General features: G+C 46.2%; 1 protein-coding gene across 1 annotated transcript; it reads right to left on the bottom strand.

Moving 5' to 3' along the window:
• Positions 1 to 832: 832 nt before the first annotated feature.
• On the bottom strand, positions 833 to 15,328 carry WNT2 (Wnt family member 2). The gene is made up of 5 exons (XM_008500581.1): positions 15,249 to 15,328; positions 13,605 to 13,828; positions 10,425 to 10,702; positions 7,304 to 7,568; positions 833 to 1,111 (listed from the first exon to the last, which is right to left on the bottom strand). The coding sequence occupies exons 1-5, from the start codon at positions 15,326 to 15,328 to the stop codon at positions 882 to 884; spliced, it is 1,077 nt and encodes a 358-aa protein (XP_008498803.1). The 3' UTR covers positions 833 to 881.
• Between the last annotated feature and the right edge of the window lie 3,654 nt (positions 15,329 to 18,982).

The following is an 18,982-nucleotide window of genomic DNA, read 5'->3' as shown; positions in this document are numbered from 1 at the left end:
ATTTCCTTCTCCAACAGCTTTCTGAAAACATTTTTTTCTCTACTTATTTAGTAAGTGAAGAATAGGGAATAGTTTTCTTAGGTAGTTGAGTGTTTGAGAAACAAACCTCTTCAGTCCCTCACATCACAAAAAACCTCAGCAGTTAATGACTTCTTAAAAGGTTTTAAGGCAAGTTTTCACAAACATATAACTAAGAAACTTGCTTTGACTCTTTTAATAGTTTATGAAAATGTTGTGGTTGAATACATTTCCTGCAGTTTCCTTTGCTTTTCACTGTGGGCCCGTTTCTGCCCCACAGAAAGCCCCAGGCTGCTGAAGGTGGCTGGGGTGGCCTCAGGTGGCCATCTCACTGCAAACTCCAGTCCACCAGGGCTGGACAGACACCTCTCAGGTAAAGCCTTTCACCCAGCCTTCCCCCAAATCTTCTCCCATGAAAGAATCACCAACCAATGCTAAAACTCCCAAGTATTTCAATATCCAGGGCACAACTGGATCCTTTGGAAGAGGCTTCAGCAAGATGAGCTCATGTAGCTGGTGGTGTCAGCCTTACACCACGTGCCCCATCTTCGTTCTTTGCTATGTTCCTGATGGCAGGAATTGGATGCCACAAGGAGTTGGGAGGAGAGTTGCATGTTGGTTGGAAGGTTCCCAACAGAAGTAGGTCCTTCCAGAGCTCAATCATGGGCAGACAACTCTGCAGCAACACTGTCATGCAGAAATGGGAAGTAAATGCTGCAGTTTGTATTAATGATTCAGCAGCTTCTGTGCAATGACAGACAAAGGCAAAACTGGCATAGAAGTAGAGGAGACCTTGGAAGCAGTCCCTGCACACACCAGGAAGAGCAAAGGTTGTGGCCCTTAAGCATCAATAGCCTGGTACATCATGTCCTGGAGATCCAGCCAGCAGTCTTTGGGGCTTTGCAGGTGTGAATATCCACCACCTCCAGGCAGTCCTGGCAGCGCACAGCACAACACCAGTGGAATTTGCACTCGCATTTTGTCATCCTGCTGACTCGGGAGGTGTCATAGCCTCTCCCACAGCACATCACCTCACAGCTGTCCATACCACGGGAGGTTTGGTTACAAACCCGGCCAGCAGTCCCGAGGGACCCTACAAAGGAAACACAGTAAAGGTCAGGAGACAGATTTTCAGGAGGGACAAGAAGCATGGAAGTACAGGAGACATAATTTGCAATGTATTTGATCCTTCATATCATCCAGATTTCAGTATCAAGCCAGAGAAATGCCTATAATAAGGTGAAATTGCTCTTAAACTCTCAAGTTTCTCCTAGAAGTCAGGTCTGGAGATGAGGAGTGAAATGGACCAAGTGTTTCAAGGCTCTGCCTGACTCTGTCAGTGTCATTGTGCTCTGCTGCATCTTTCCATAGCACCTTTTTCCTCACCAGCAAACACCCTCCCTGAGGCAGCCGTGCATCTCCCTCCTGCCCCTTGTGTCCAGTCCCCCAGGGCTGTGTGAATTGGGTGCCCAACACTTGCACCCCCATGGTGCTTGGCAGGGAAAGAAGAGACCACTAAATTTGGTGACTGCAAGGGACACAATGGGCAGAGTAACAGTGCTGCCCACTGTTGAAGTCTTTGCAGAAGCACCTCAACTGGTTGGCATCACCTCTGTGTCCACTCATGGCCTCTGCATCCATAAGTTCCACAGGCAGCAGCTGAAGAGCCATTGCTCTGTGCACCTCACCTCTGTGGGTTAAGCACCAAGGGTTCTTCTCCACTTTCCTTTTGGAGATTAAAAGAAACTAAATTATAGCCTGCTGTGGACTGAATGAGGGGTAGGGAAGCATAGCACACCTCTTCATGTTCTTAATGACTAAAATGCCTCTGCCCATCTCCATGTGGTACAAAATGGCTCTTTAAGGCAAATCTTTGCCCAAAAAGCCACTGTACCACATAGGAGATGCTGCTCATCTACCACAAATTTTCCCTAGGGTACAGTTTAGGATCCATACCACAGATGCTGACAGATTATTAACACAATCTGAAATCTTCATGAATACTCATGCTTCACTTATTTCTTATGTATTGCTATTATAAATCAATGTCAGTTATATCCATGGGATATAACATTTCTCTAGACCCAACTATAGCTCTATTCTTCTGTCCTCGGCCAAAAGGGGATTCCCCAAGCATTGCCCATGGTCATTAAATTAACTGGAAACATTTTACAAAGAGTATTCCCAGGTGTACATCAAACATGAACAATTTACCTTCTTCAAGGAAAAAAATAATACATGTAGACATTACTTAAAATTTGCGTGAGCTAGGATAGCAAACCAATCTTAATTAATAAAAACCAAGCTGTAATTAAGCTGTAATTTCTAAAAATCTAAGCTGTTTATTTTATGATTTTCTTTTTTTGCCCCCTCGGGTGTACTTATGGTTGTATGTGCCACTGCTGGTGTACTGAAGGAGCTCACATCACACAAGTATTTGTTGTTCCTCCATCCCCCACTGTCCCCAGCACTGGGGGAACTTCATGTCTTTTCATAGCTGGGCCCAGCTGGATCCTGTGGAGAAGGTTCTGGGAGGAGGAGGAGGAGAGGTACCACCAGCAATGACCCACATGGGCACACACCATCCCTAGCAGACCCTCTGCCATGTAGCAGTCCCTGCAAGGACAGCTGCACCAGGGTCCAAAGGCCTGTCCCAGATCCTTTTTTTTAAGGAATCAGGGAAGAGAGACTTCCAGTGGCCCTCAGTGCCCCTGAACCCATCAGGGCTGAAGAGTCAGGAGTATACACAGCTTTGTGATCCACCTCTGGTCCCATTGGGAAGCCTGTGGCAGCAAACAAACCAAACCCTGCTTTCTGGCCACCACGTTCTATTCATGATGCTGTGAAAACAGCTGGGACCTCTCAACATAAGTGCTGATGCTTGATCAGCCCACAGCAGTATCCATCAGAACCCAGACTGTGCAAATAGACACTTCCATAGGCCCTTGTCCTGCTTCCCTCTGGCGAGACAGAAAAGACCAACTTTGTGTCTGGCATGATTAACAGTCTGTGTCAGGATTTTGGTGTGAATTCCTCCTCACCTCCCTGCATGGGCTGCCCCTTGCCTCCCCATCTCTGTATGCAGCTTTGCCCCATTGACGAGGTGCAGCCCCAAAGTCCTGGAGTGCTGGGCATGCTCAGGACAGTAACCTCCATTAGCTGGGATTTGGGTTAGATTTCAAAACACTTGGTGTTTTTGCTCTCTGCATGTGGTTTGTGTGAAGGGGAACCAGAGCAGGATACGCCCACAGCTTTCAACAGGAGTTTTACCACTGACTTCAAAATTATTTCAGCTGCTAACAGTCAGAAGCTGCTGTCATAGGATAGAATCATAGAACAGTTTGGGTTGGAGAGGGCCTTAAAGATCAACCAGTTCCAATCCCCCTGCCTGGGCAGGGACACCTCCCACCAGGCCAGGTTGCTCAAGGTCCCATCCAACCTGGCCTTGAACACTGCCAGGGAGGGGGCATCCACAACCACCTTGAGCAACCTGTGCTAGTGTTTCGCCACCCTCACAGTAAAGAATTTCTTCCATTCCCCCTTGTCCTATTGCTACGCAACCTGGAATGGCCCACAATACAGCATCAACATTTACTGAGCCATTCTAGGAGACTAAAGTATCCACAGAATGTGATAAAAGAGAAAGTAGGCTCAAAGAAATGATCTTAGAAATAGCATCTCTCATGTTAAAGAAAATGAGCAACAACTGACAGCAAGTAGCCAGGTGAGTTACTGCACTCCTTGAGGGGCACTCAGATACCCAGGAATGGAGACAACAGAAGACTTACTAAGTAAAATAAGGCAGAGTTTTCTGATCTTTGCCTGCTACCTGTAGTGCACCTCCCCAGCACTTAAGAGGCAGGAGTCTGTTCTAACTTGTAAGAAGTTTTCATGCAACCTCTTTGTTTTTATTTCAAGTGTTGGAACTGCCATGCCAACACCCAACATAATACCTGCCAAAACATTGTTTGTTTGTTTGTTTTGCAATAAGGCATCACACAGCTTTAAGAGTCTGTAGGAACCAGAGTGTGTCAGGAAGGCTCAGCCAGCAAGCTGGTGATGCTCGTGCTGCAGCTGCTCAAACATTTAATCCTGAAGCAGTCTGTGCTTGTCCACCAGGATGTTCAAAGCATAATACACTTGCAACAACTCTCAATCAACCCAGTCTGTGTGGATGGCCAAACAGCAATCTTTTCAAACTTAAAATGCTTCTAACAGAAGCTTATAAGCAGAGAAGCAAGTAGCTTTTTTAGAGGTGGTAAAGTTGTTCCTATTCAGGGTAAGCCTGGAAGTGCAACAGTGGGACTGCCCCTATGCAGCCATCACTGCATCACTGCCATCACTGCCCAGCCTTATCATTCCTAGAAGGTCTCTCTCCCTGTGTAATCCTGAGTATGCTTGTATTGGTTTGGGGAGCTGGAAATTTATGAAAAGCGGAGAGCATGCAAAGTGTGGAAAAATTTGTAAGCTCAAGGAAAAATATTCAAAAGCCTTTTGGGATGTTCTACCGCTTTTTATACCAAATTATGAGTACAAAATTCTGAGTAAGAACTATTCCAGCATCCATGTGAGCAGAGTTAAGTGAATTGTGAACACTTCTGAAAACTTGCTTTGGTGTTTTTAGAAAAGTCATGAAATCTTAATGGTAGACAACAGTGTTATTACATTCTCTTGCTTATGGAGTTGCTATTTGTGATTTCCACATACTACATCTCTCTCCTGAAAGCAATTACTCCTTTTTTAATTCTAGGGAAAAAACGAAAACAAAACACCACATTTTCCACATTGTAGGTGTGTATGTCCAGCTGCCTTCCCCAGACAGACTGTGTGTCCAGTCCCAGCACTCTCCTGCCCACCACCAGAGAGAAAAGCCAGCACTAAAAGCTTCAATGGCAGAAGACAGGGTGTGTGGTTTTTTGGACAGCCTACTAATGGTACAACTCCTGAGCAACTTTAATTTACTGGTTCATACATGCCAGCACACCCAAGCTATAGAGGACAATGACTTGGTTGTTTTACATTTTTGGAAGCTATCTCCTGGTCAAGTATATGACACTTCATTAGATTTGGTCAGGGGATCTTTCATTCAATCCCAATACCTTTTTTTTTTTTCCCTGAAGCACTAAACTGCTTAAATTCCCTGGAGAATGAAAGGCAGAAAGGTACTGAAGGATGTACAGAGCACTGTAGTATTAGATTTAGCTGACACTGAGATGCTCCCCACCTATTTCCAAACTCAGTCTTCTGTAATCTCATTTCATTTCCAGTCACTTAACAGGGCTGACACTCCAGAACACCCAACAGGGCAAACCAAAGCCAATAAGGAAAAAATGCTACTCAGTTGCCAAAATTACATCTTCCAAAGCCAGATCAATTTTTGTTCATCTGACTTTTTCTTTACTCCACGCAAACAGCAGGGCATCCCCTGTCCTGTTAAAAGTTCACTGCAGTTTGCCAAAAACGTGCTCTTCCAAACAGCCACATTCCCTGAATTCTGGGCAGCAAAGGAAAACTGCCTCATCTGCAGCTTCATCTTGAGCTGAGCCAAAGCATGTGTTGGATTCTGCCATCTCTGGGCTGACCTGACAATGTCAGGCAAACACTCGTGATTTTCACTGTGGCGAAAAATGCCCATTCATCCACGGTAACAAGGCTGATAAATGAGATTAGGATTAATACAAAGAGATCACTAAATGTTTTTTTGACACAGAAGCAGCTTGTGTATGGGCCCTCTTTTCAGGAGGAAAGAAATACGGTGTTTTACTTCAAGAAATAAAGCTTGGTATAAATCTTACTCTGCAAAGTTAGTCTCTGCCCAATGCCACAGTGTGCCCATTTATTAATTTGGATTGAAGTATTAGACTTTACAATATCAGTCACTATTCAAGGAACAATATGTGCTTGTCCAGGTAATAAGCATCACCTGCAAAAGCCATGAATAACAAAAAATTACCTTGACTGCTTGACTAACCAGAAACACTGTAAAACATCAGCGTCCTGGAGGAAATTCTGGGTTCACTGAAGTCAATAGTACATGACCAGGATTTCACATATTGTTCTTATTTAAATACAGTTGTTTTGCAATGCTTATTCCAAGTAAACTTGGATTGTAAATATGCAGTTGTGCCAAAAAAATTGAGCTGCATTACTATTTGGATACTCACGGGTACGTCATACCGGGTGCAATCTGGTACATTATACAACCTATTAATTAGTTCCACAACATCTTTTGTACATTACTCAGCCTGGCTCTCTTTTCCAAATTTCTGGTTTTCTAGTTGCTAGTTTTTAATTGCCACATCAGGAAACACCACACAAGGGTCAAGAACCATTAGCAGGATTCCTGGTGCTTGGCAATGCCTTGAATCCTGTAACACCATTAAGTGGGTCTCCACTGAAATCTCTGAAAGCAGCAAAATTCCCTGCCATTAGCAACCCTGAAACTCTACTCCTTCCCACTGGGGCTGGCATGAACCTTCAGATTATTTGATGGTTATCAGGGACAGAGCCAACACTGTCTTGGAAAGAGGCATAAGGAGCCGTGTCACTTGATGCAATGTGCCATGCCCCACCAGTCTCTGTTCTTCCATCCATCTAGAGATCCTTCAGCTGCCTCACACCACATTCCTGACAGCTGCACTGACTGGTGAAAGCATGGTGTGCACCAACCTGCTGTACCTCCTCCTACCTTACTCATGTGGAGAGGTGTGTCTACATCCAGGAGCTCCATGGTCCACAGTGAGCTGTGGGGAATGTGCAGGTGAAGGAGGACACCCATCTCCTGGGAGTCTGCACCAGGACTTCCATAACAACATGGAAGGGAAGCAACACAGCTGGAGGGGGTATCACAAGGACATGACAGGACTTGAGGCTGCTGTAGCCACATCTGGCAGCTCTGGAGTGAGCTGTGTGATACAAAAGTGTGTGTGTGGCTGTGTATGGTATGGACCTGCCTCCAGACCATAATTCAAAACGTGTCCTAAAAGTCACTTTTGCTTTGCAGCACCTCTAGGGCTCCATAGGACCTGGAAGAAACTGCTGAATTACACTAGAACAACTGACTGTCACACATCTAGGGATACTGAGGAGCCACCGTTCCTGTACAGAGCTATCCTTCCAAAACATCTCCCTGTCTGCTTCCTGATGGTTAGGTGCATGGATTTATATATATATATATATGCACACACACACATGTATATATACACTCAATAATAATTATAATTTTTGACCTTCAAAATACAAATGTCTGAAATAACATAATTGCTGTGTAAAAATAGAGGCTTACCTACATCCCTGTCCCTGATACAGTAGTCTGGAGAGCTTTCAAAGTATACCAGGTCATTCTTCGTTGGCTTCTTAAATCTCTTATTAGCCACAGTGAAACCCGTGCCATCTTGATTCATGACCACCTGAATCGCTCCGTTGTATTTCTTCCACAGATAATCTCCTGTTTTCCTAAAGTCTGCCATGGCCAGCCAACAGGTCCTTAGAGTGCATGATCCACTCACACCGTGACATTTGCACTCCTGTTTCAAAAACCGCTTCACGGCCTGTTTAGAAACGCAGCAAAATACACACAGGTGAAAACAAACTGTAATTTACGCTTCTCAGACCTTTCCCATCCATCCTCTAGTGCCAGGCTTCCAAATCACGGTCTGTAGTGACACCCACTGGTAGCATCAAGTCATCCCCACGTGGCTGGGCTGCTCTGGTTGCTTGACTCAAGCGTACGCAGAGTTCTGGGGCTGGTGGGCTACCCCTCCCCTGTTCCTGCCAGTGATCCCACGGAGCAGGATGGTCCATAATGCTAGGAGACAGACTGGGAAGGAGGAAACGATCTGGGAAGTGGACAGCATCGCTCAGCCCCGTGGTAAGTAAAGATACCCCCTCTCCCCATCACCCCAGCTGAAGCATCACCGTGCTGACCCTCTCTAGCTCACCTGTATGATGCTGACCTTTGCCCTGAATAGTGCTTCAAATACTGCCCAGAAATTCACAGGCATTTAATATTTTAAATGCTTTCACAGAGATGGTGCAAAGCATCATACCCGGGCTAGATATCCAGTCTGTGCACAATTTTAAAATATAGTATTTTTAAAATGCTTATAAACCTTTTAACAAATATTTTGGAATAAGACCTTCATCAACTTCATGATTAATTTATTATCTGCGTAGCATTAAAGCTAATTCAGCTTCATCTGAGACATTTAAATTATCTCTATGATGCTGGAGAACAACAGATGGGTTAATACAAAATAAATCAGTCATTCCTAATTCTGAATATGGGACATTTGATCTATAAATATCATGCCTTAAGGGTTCATGAAATATGAACATTTTAGAGCTTGTACAAGAGGAACAGCATCATGGGAGGAAGGCAACAGAGTGGAAAGCTCAGTGTTTAGAAGTAAAACTGATGCACAGCAGGGCAGCATTTTTCAGTCAGGCACTCAGTAATAAAGTAAGAAAGTGTCATAAAACCAAAATAATTTAATATTCTCTCCAGCTTATTTATTATATGACTATTCAGAGAAGTCACTAACATTCCCACTTCATTGCCAGGGGTACTATCACAAAACTGGGATTTAAGCAGAGTAGAAACCAGTTTAACTACATCTATGTTTAAAACAGCTTGTTGCAATAGTGGAAGAAACACATAGGAATGCAGACCTTTTCTTTTTTTTTTTTTTTGGTCAGTGATGTTCCTGTACTGATAGATACAGCGTATTATTTTGTACGACTCATATATGAGAATACTCTAAATATTTATTCTATGTATTTTTGAATTAGTAAAATCTGAATAGTCTAATTTTAAAAGAAACCTATCAGGACCCTTCTTGGGGTAAGAAAAAGCTGAAGGCACAGCTCATCTTAGCCAGACCCAAATGCCAGGCTGTAGGTAGGCTGAGGTAGTGAGATCCCTGCAAAGCTAAACCTGCACTACTGTTCCACGGATACAAAGCAGCATCCCCTTCTGTAAGGCAGGTCCTAGAGTGTATAAGAATGGGTTGATTATTTTTAATTTAATATATTTATTAAAGAATTGGTCTTTTTAAAACAAAAAACCAAAAACAAAACAAACAAAACCCCCACCTGCTTCCTTAACATTAATATTATTATTATTATTTGGCATACCTATTTCCTTACACTTCCTAAGATGCTCAAATTCTACAGAAAGTACTTCCCAGAATGGAGCTAATTCACCTCCCATAGGGTCTTTGTGTTGTAGTCTGCAATCTCTTTTGGACAGTTACATAAATACAGCCATAGCACTGGATATCACTGATGTGAATAGTGATATTGCATATTAATTACACCTGCTGGTAATGAACAGGTGGAGGAAAGTTGTTGAGGGAGAAATATTTACCAGAAAAATCATCTACTTGCAGTACAATTCATTAAATGGGATCTTCTAATACGGTCTAGTTAATATACAACAATTTTAAAGTTTTTAAAGGGAGCTTCTTGAAGAAAAAGATCAGAATGTGAACAATTAACTTCCTACTGAATATACATTAGGGAAAACCACAGGCAACAAGCAAGAAGTCCCTATGAATCATTTTAGAAGTGCTTGGTCCTAGTGCTATAAAATATTTTCCTTACATTGCTTCATATAGTGGATGCAGCAAATTTTTTAGTATGTTTTGAATAATGAAACAGTATACCCCAGTTTCATGCACTATTCTTAATATTTATAGCTACCACCATAAAAAGTGCATGTGTATTCCTCAGCCTGTGCATGAGCAACCACTCCTACTCACCTAGAACAAAAAAGTAAAGACTCTTTTGGCTGTAATCCAGGAATGCTATTTTCATACAATGTTTAGAAAGTGGGGTTGTTTAGAAAATGTTATGTCCCAAAGCCAATGCCTTTTGGAGGGACATGTATTTTGAATTTATTTTCATAAAAAAGTGAAGTAATCTTATTTTAACTCTGTTCCTTTTGTGTTTAGGTTTGCCATAAACATAAAGGAATGGACAGGAGGGGTTTTTTCTCCAATGCTATTTGAATTTGCTGTTTAATAGTCAAGACTGTTCTTCAGTGAGGTCTTCAGCCTCCCTTAGAAATTTCTATTCTGGTATTAACCAGAAACCAGAAACTCCTCTATTTATAAGGATTAGGGTCCAAACTAAAACCTCCATGCAAACTGATCCTGCAAGGAGCCTTAACTTCCCACTGAAGGAGCCACTGAACTGAAGGGAGCACTGCTAAGCAGCTGAATTCAGTCTGTTTGGAGATCTCTCCCCACTGAACATCCAAGGGTTCCAGCAATAGCACTTCAGGCTGCTGCTCATCCCACCCTTCTTCCTAACTGCTGGCTGGGACCAGCCAGTAAGGGCCCTGTCTCAAGACCCCTGACTGCTCTCTGAGAGCATCTCCAGGCAGCTGTTGGATGGACACCCACCTTCCTCCCAGCTCTGTTGTTGTGAAGGTTCATAAGCGCCCTTGCATCTTTTCCTTTCCTTTCTTTGGCATCCACGAAGGCTCTGGCAAATTTAATGCCATAGTCAATGTTATCACTGCAGCCACCCCAGTCAAAATGGCCCTTGCTGTCCTTGGCAGAGCCTTTCTTCTTGGGATCACATGAGCAGGATTTCATCTCCCCTTGGCTACATGCCCTGGTGATAGCAAAAACAACTCCAGCAGAGGAGATGGCATGTACAAAAGCAGACTCCCGACTACCTGAAACAGAAAAAGTCACTTTAAAATTCTTGGAGTAGTTAGTTTGAGTGGCTCTCCTAACTCCAGCCAGTTAGCCTAGAGTCTTTTGCTGAGCAAAAGATAAAACTGGGCTGAAATCACACAAATACATACTCCCTGGAGTCAGAATTAGTCATGGCTTAAACTTGGACCCCTCCCTGGTAAAACTCATCAATATAGTGTTAGAGTTGGAAAACCTTAAATGTTTGCTTCTGATATTGATTAATGTACTTTCACAGATCAGTTGTTCTGTACAGATATGTGAACAGGACAGCTGGTATTTCTATCATGTTTCATTGATTTAGAAAAACATATGAAGCGCTATTGCAGAGATAGGTTTAAGAAATTATTAAATAGGGACACTGGAACAACATCTACATTGCAAAATACTGCAAGGAACTCCTGAAACTAGCTTTTCCCCTTCTGAAGCACTCAGAATAAAGTTTCTTGCTTAAAAGGCAGTAGAGAGAGATTTTGGGTGTTGTTTTCTGAAAATAAATTTAGGTTTTCTGCCTCGAACCAAGCCTGGTAACTGTAATTCACACAAACAAGTTCCATTAAATCAATGGCTCTGCTTGTGTCATGCCTGAGGCAGGATTTGGCCTGGCAGCTGTAACTTCCACACGCCAGCTGTGCAGGCAGTTTTCCCTTCTCCTAATGAGGATACTTTATTGTACCAAAGATTACCTGCATTTGTAGCCCATGCTAACTCTTAGGGCAGTGGCTGCATACCTCAATACAGTAATTACTTAAGTAATTACTTAAGTTTATTTTAAGGTGTAGTAATTTACAATACAGAGCCCTGTTATAGTAGCACAATTTTATTTATAGTAGTGGGATATTTCTGTACTTTAGAAGTTTTTTAGCATGGAAAGAGAAGTAGATTTCTGTGTAGCATCTAGGGCCGCTAGCACTGACAAAGATGTTGCTGAAGAACTTATAAACCTTAAGTAATATTAGGACAGTAAAGCAGGACCCTAAGAGAGAATCTTACCTGTGATTTTATTGTAGGGGCAGCATTACACCACATAACACCATGTAACTATTTAGTATTTCTCTTCTGTAGCATAGAGCTATTTCAAATAGGAATGAGCCCTAGACTTCGTGTGTTTGTGCAAACCTCTGGCAAATGGCAACTAAAACTTTACAAAAGGACTGGGCAAACCCTGCCTTCCGTATACTGCCCTCAAAATCAGGCAGAAGATACCATGGCTTATTACAAATCATACTTTTTTTTAAGACTTGTTTCTGAGAAAATTTATTCAGAAACATCAAATCTTTTTAAAGCATTAAGAAGAAACCCTTGATGTTGTTAGAAGTGTTTCAAGTTCATTATCAAAAACATTTCATTTCAAATAAGAGTGATATCAACTTACATCTCCCATTGCAATCACTGCCTGTGCAGACTAAGTGTAGAGCTGATGCTTAATTGTCAGCATGTAAAGCTGATGGCGTAATTCTCTCAAATGAACCAAAAGTGAAAACTTCACTTTTGGAACAACTGCTTTTTTACTTCTTTAATAGAATAGCTTCATCTGAATTAGAATATCAGACAAATCTCATTGAAAACTTCTGATGGGTTATGTTACTGGTTACTCACAAATAATTCCTACAGGAACATCAAGCTGGTTATGGAAACCAACTGCTTACCAGCAGTGGAGTCTGACACTGAATGATGCTCTGTGGATAAAATCCCACTGCCTGGGTCAGCATGAGAGTGCCACCTAACCCCATCTCCATCCCCATCACAGAGGCAATGGCCTGAGGTACTTTTCTCCTCCTCCTTGAGCAGGTGCTATGCTGCTCACAACCTGTGTCTCAGGTGGTACCAGCAACATCCCAGTGACACAAATGCCAGAACAGACAGGCCCACCAGCTGTGCACCATGGCTGTATGCCCTGGTGTGGTGTTTGGTGAATGCACCTGTATTATGGAAGAATATTAACATGTTTATCACCTGGATAGGGGGTTACAGTCCTTTCTTTGAGTCAAAGGACTATATAGGCTCTCTGAACCCTCACTAGACAGCTCACTCCAACATTTAGATGGCAACAACATCCCACTTAGCCATCCTGTTCTCAGGGCAGGAAGCACATTGCAGGCCTCAGCTGCTCAGGGTCTGCACAAACCTGGCTCAGCCCTATCAGATGTTCCCTCATTTATTACTGCCCCAGAGCCTGATCTGAGGGATGGGCTGTTACACCCCCCATAGAGGGCTGAGAACCTGGAGGGCAGCGCTGCCCAGCACAGACCCCACGCCTCCCCCTGGCCTTGCAGGCAGCACAGCCCCAAGGGGACTGCACTCTGCCTCTCTGCTTTGCTGTGGAAATGCTCCAGCAGGAACCATCCTGTGGAAGGGGTTGTCATCTGCCACCCCGACATGCTGGGATCCTGTTCAGACATGGACTGTGCCTTTCAGCCCCTCCAGTGTACTGATCTCCCAGTAAGAAAAGCCCTTTTCCCAGTGGCAACCTTGGATTTTCTGTAGCCCTTAATTTTTGAGTTTTGGTCCATTACACAATAAAACCCTGAAACACTGGGAAATGCAGGGCCAGTCCCTAATGTTCCAAACCCCTGAGCCTTATCTATGTCTTCCTGCTCCAATACAGGTTTTTAAGCAAAGCAGCTCTTCTCATTATTGTGCGTGTTGTTCTGTTGACCCTGAGATAATTTTGCATTTCCCTTTCCCTTCCTCCTAAAACGTAAAACCCTGGTCAGTACAAAGGTAACAGGAGGAAGACCCCAGCCCAGCGATGACCACCCCCAGACCCTCCCTCCCCCAAATCCCGGCCCTCAGGTAGGCGGCACCTGGGATGGAGCCGTGCAGGGGTGCGGTCCCGCCCTTCCCCGCCCCACCTCGCCCTTCCCCGCCCCGCGGACTCACTGCGCATCAGGACGCGCCCCAGCAGGCGCTGACCCCGCTCCAGGGCGTTGCAGTCCCAGCGGTGCCGGCGGAACTGGTGCTGGCACTCGGCCGTCCAGGCGGCCACTCCGCGGCCGATGGACAGCATGGCCTCGGGGTGCCGGCGGCACAGCTGCCGCTGGCGGCTCACCAGGCCCGGCACGTTGTCGCACATCACCCGCGACGAGCTCACGGCCCCCATGTACCTGCGGAAGGGAGGGAAGGGGCAGGGAAGCGCCGGGGGCCCGCGGCGACCCCCGGCACCGGGAGAAGGAGGGTGCGTAGCGCCCCGGCTGCGGGCCTTTTAGTGGAAATCATTCACAATTAGGAGATCCTGTGATTTTTAGTAACGTGAAGCACGTAGAACCCCCCACCTTGCTATTACATCTCTGCGCAATGCTTAAAAAAAATCGACAAACAAATAAAAACCAACAATAAAACCCCGAACAACACCACCACATAACCTTGACAAAAATTAAATTACATCATCATCTGTAACCAGATGGTCTCTATTAGTCCTGAAATGTCTCGAAAGGTACCTTTTATGAAACCCAAACTACTATAGGTGTTTTTTGAAGGGATCAAACAGAAGAAAATGTCGTTTTCTTGTACTTTCATTACTTTATACTATCATAAAATCGTTAAAGCCGTAATTTTCAAAATAATATGCATTAAAGTTAAGAGGCCCCATGACAAAAAGCCATCGCAATAAATAATCTTTATACGGCTATGGACACAGATTGTAATTTTACTGAAATATGCCCGGTCCGATAGATCAGGCTTTGATGCCGCGTCAGCCACTGTCAAGGTTAAATATGTTCATCGGGTCTGTGAGAAGGGTTTTAACTCCTCTTCTTCGCCAAGACTTTTCAGCCTGGGCTTGGTTGGGGTCCCCAGTTTTAGGGGCAGGTTTCTATTTCCATTCTAACCCGTTACACGGCCCCGTGTTCCGCAGTTCGCTCGGACGCCCCGCACCGAGATCAAGTATCATTTGAAGTAGGGTTCCTGCGCTGCCCGCTGGGATTTCCACCCTTCGCACTTGCACTTTGCGGTTCAGCGAAGAGACATTTCGAAGGAGGGAGCGGACGGGGAGGGCGAGAAAGAAGTGGGAGGGGGGTGTGTGTGGAATTAATAATAAAAAATATCCCTGCTGTAGCCAATTCCCCGAGCCGCCGGGGCGCGGAGGGCTGCCTGCCAGCTGCAGCGCTTCACCCGCGCCCCGCGGGCGGGTTCCCTGTGAGCCCACAGCCCTCGCCCTCCTCCCCCTCCCTCCGGCCCGGAGGTGTCCCTGCACCAGGGGGTGCCTGATGTCCCCACCGGGATGGGACGGGCCCCCGGCGCCCCTCAGCCCTGCCGAAAGCTCCGCGCAGCCCCCGCAGCTGCTCTGCGCATAGGCGAAGGAGAAGGCCGGGGAGCCGGGACGGGGTGTGGAAGGAGATGCCGAGACTGTCTAATCCCGCTTGCGTTAAGGCCGGACTTTCTGGACCGGAGCAGCTGGCAGCAGCCAGCTCCGCTTGTACGAGGCTGCGAGGGAGAGGCTTCCACCACCCCCACCCCTAATTTACAATTAATCTGACCCCACCTTTCCCAAGAGCAAATAAAAATTCCTGGAATTGCACAACTTACCACCATGAGGAGGTGACTGGTGGGGTCGCCCAGACTAAGACCAGGGGAAGAGACCACCAAATCCCAGAGAGAAAGTTCATGTTAGAAAGGCTTCGATCCACATCAGGTCAGTCGCGAGAGGTAGAAGAAATCCCATGGAGCAAAAATGACCGGCTGGAGCAAACGCACCTTGAGGGCTTCTTTTTACCTTGGGTCATGTATTCCCCACTCACGGCCGCAGGGTTTATTGATCCACTGCCAGAGTACGGGGGGTGCCGATCAGTGCATCGCTCCGGGTTTCTCTCGGTTCGCCCCGCACCAAATCCTTCAGGACAAGGAGCTCAGCGCCTCTCCCGGCCTTCATCTTTGCCCTGATCCAGCTCTTCCCTGCAGTCACAGCAAAACTGAGGGGCTGGTGTGGGCTGCTCACAGACTGGGTGGGTTCTGCTCTGGGTTGTGTGGTGTGTTTTTTTTTTTTTTTTTCCTCCGAAACTCTGATGGATGAAATGATGTCAAGAGACACTGGGGGAAGAGGAGGAGGTAACACCTCTGATTAGGCAAGGAATCCCGAGGAGCCAGTTGCTTTCCAATAACCCTACAAGCAGACAGCTCAAACACGCCAGCAGATGCTGAGCGATCGGCTGCAGAGCCTCCAGCGGCGACAGCCCCGACTATTAAGCACCAGCAGCACTTGGCACCTCTCAGGGGGTTGACACTACGTCGTTTTATTACTCCTCACATGCACCCACCAACCCCGAGCACAAAATCAAACCGCAGATTCGTATCGAGAGGAGAAACAGAAGGTGCGGACAGCCGAGGTGTAGGGGAAGGGGGGGGACGGGACAAGCCGGGCTGCCTCCCCTCGCCCCCGGGCACTCCTCACATCCAGCTCTTGAGCAGCGGGGTTCCCCGCACGGTGGGCTCCGGCGGGAGGTGGGAGCTACCTCCTCATAGGCCTGGGCAGGGGGCCTGGCTGCGGAACCGCTCCCCCGTGTCGAGCAGGGCCCTGCCCGGGCCAGCGGGGGAGGCGGCCGGGACCGCCGTGCCGTACCAGTGCGATGCCCCCAAAGCTGTGGAAACCTCCGGGGGCGACCATGAGCCCATCCCGCCACTCCCCGCCCGCGGGAGCGGCTGTTTCCCGGGGCACGCCCGCCCGGAGCCCGGCCCGCGGGCTCTAAGAGCGGCGGCTGCGGCTCCGCCCGCGCCGCAACCCGAGCGGCAGCCGCTGCCCCGGCTCTGCCCGGCCCGGCTGCCGCGGGGCCCAGCCCCCTCGCCCTGCCCTTACACCAGGCGTGGGGAACAGAACCGCTTTCTCCGTTAGGCGGTGTTGAGCGCCCCACTGCCGGTCAGCCCACAGCAGGGCAGCCCCCAGCCCATGGCATCTTCATTTTCCCCTTCCGTCTCTCTTGAGTGTTCGTCTTAAAACTGTTCTTCCCAAGCGTAGCATTCCCTCTCCTCATCTCCTCCTGATCTTAAACTGTCTCTTCACAGTGTCTCTACCCCGCCTTCGCAGGGCAAGGAGAACTTCACCTGGAGACCCCAAGAAGTCCACTGAAGAACCTTTTGGCTCTTCAACTCCCCATTCACTCTTCCCACTGCTGTTAATGACAGCTGCCTTCCCCATAAAACAGAACCAGAGGACATCAGCAGAGCAGTTCCAGTAAGTCAATTTTATCAGTCACATCTTACCCGTAACAAATGCAGTCAGGCTTCAACCACAGAAGATAGCAGCTGTCTTTGAACTCCAAGCCATTCCAAGAAAGCTGTCCACTCCAAGAAAGTTGTCTTGTCCTTTCACACCAGCACTATTCCAGCATCAGCTCACAAAGAGTGCCCAGAGGCATTGGCATTGCTTACCCATAAATCAGAGCTTCCAGGTGAAGCAGCCCGACTTCACTTCCCCATAGTTGATGATTGCCAAACAAGCAAATTCAGAACCAAGAAATTTTGCAACTTTTTACTTAGCATCACCTATATAGAGCAAATACAGGACAGCAGATACTCCAAGCAATGAACCATCTCTAACAAGATGGAGATGCCCCAGTTCAAAGGCAGCTCTTGGACAGATGCAACAAATACAAACTTTAAAGGCTGATAGGTAACTTAGATCTGTTCTTCAGCACTTTATATATAGCTATATATATATATATATATATAGCACTTTATATAGCTGTGACGGCATGTAGAGAAGACACATCTTCCACGCTGTCATTCAGGATGACTTCTTGAGATCACAAACACACAGCCAGATGTAAACATGCAGTTTCAGAATGAAAATGAAAAATGTAGAGTTGTATCAGCTTTTGAGGTGAAAACACTCACCACTGCTTCTCAACATAAAAAACCCCAAAAAACCAAAAAACAAACCAACCCACCCCATATTATCAGAAAAGCTCTTGGCAGCAAAGATTTTGGGTTAAGGGCTGTTGAAACTTGGAGCCTACTACTGCTCCTACAGCAGTATGAATTTCCCAAAGCAAATGAACTACAGTTACAATTACTTAATTACAGTGTCTGAAAAGCAACAGATGAGCATTCATTATCTACTCAATAAACTATTATCACTGTGAAAAAGCTTGCCACAATTTTCATCTCGTGATCAGCTTCAGTTTCTGGAGTTTAAGATACACACTTTGGATCAACTGACAGAGGAGAGAAAAGAAACTCCAGGGAGACAACTGCAAATTCCACCAGTACTTGAGACCTCTCTTGAGCAGAGGCTGCAGTCTTCCCTGCTACCAGCCTTCTCAAGTTTGTAGTAAAAAGTGGACCTGTTGTGTTTTTCTGACCCCCCCCCTCAGTGTTAACATCATCTCCTTTAATAAGCTGCTAGTGCAGTTGCCAGCAGTAATGTCCCCCTCCTCTCTAGAAGAGCCATTTACCAAGTTGGCATCCCAGCTTTACTGCTGTCCAGACTCCTCCTCTGAGTACTACACTGTTCTGGCCTTACATGAATTCACCTTAGACAAATTATCTCTATTAATAGTCACTCTCTCATGATACAGAGTAACAGACCAGATGAGGTTAGATGGGGCCCTGGGAGACCTCCTCCAGTCCAATGCCCTGCTCAGAGAAGGATCAGCCAGCAGATTGCTCAGAGATGTCCAGTTTTGAGTACTTCCTAGGACTGAGACACTACAGCCTCTCTGGGCAGCCTGCCCCAGTGTCTGACCTGGCATACATTTTTTTCCCTTTATGTTTAAATGGAATTTCCTGCATTTCAGGCAAACTGCCTCTTGGCTAGTCCCTGGGTACCACCAAGAGCAGCCCAGATCACTAACCCCAAGGCATTTCTACACAAAGTGCCCCAGAGCCTTCTGTCCTCCATGCTGAATAATCTCACCTCTCAGCCTCTTTGTACAGCTCCTGTGCTCCAAGGCCCTCAGCATTTTCACGTCTCTTCACTGCACTCACTCCACTATGTCCACGTCCCTCTTGCACTGGGGAGCTCAGGCCCAGACCCAGCACTCCAGCAGTAGCCTCTCCAAAGTTGAGGAGAGAAAGATCACAGCTTCAACCTGCAGGCAATGTGGTGCTGCTCCTGGTGCAGCCCTGGAGAGATTGTCAGCCTCCCTTGCTGCAAGAGAAACTGGACTTAGAAAGCTACATGTGCCTTCAAAAAGCATTATGCAGACTCAGTTTCTCATCTGCTCAAGAAATCATGCCATGTCAATGAAGATCACTGCAGAGCAGAAAGGAACACTGAGAGCCCAGTTTTTTGAATATGTACCATAAAAAAATTGAGCTGAGGTTTT

This window comes from Calypte anna, chromosome 1, assembly GCF_003957555.1.
Source record: "Calypte anna isolate BGI_N300 chromosome 1, bCalAnn1_v1.p, whole genome shotgun sequence".
In the NCBI taxonomy this organism is placed as follows: domain Eukaryota; kingdom Metazoa; phylum Chordata; class Aves; order Apodiformes; family Trochilidae; genus Calypte; species Calypte anna.
This window is presented reverse-complemented; position numbering and strand designations above follow the sequence as displayed.

Excerpts from the sequence above, each read along its gene's own strand:
- WNT2 (XM_008500581.1), bottom strand. The coding sequence starts at position 15,328 with ATGAACTTTCTCTCTGGGATTTGGTGGTCTCTTCCCCTGGTCTTAGTC. Across the intron at positions 13,829-15,248 it reads CCAGTCACCTCCTCATGGTG|GTACATGGGGGCCGTGAGCT; the intron begins GTAAGTTGTGCA and ends TCCCTTCCGCAG. Across the intron at positions 10,703-13,604 it reads GGGGCGCGTCCTGATGCGCA|GTAGTCGGGAGTCTGCTTTT; the intron begins GTGAGTCCGCGG and ends TTTCTGTTTCAG.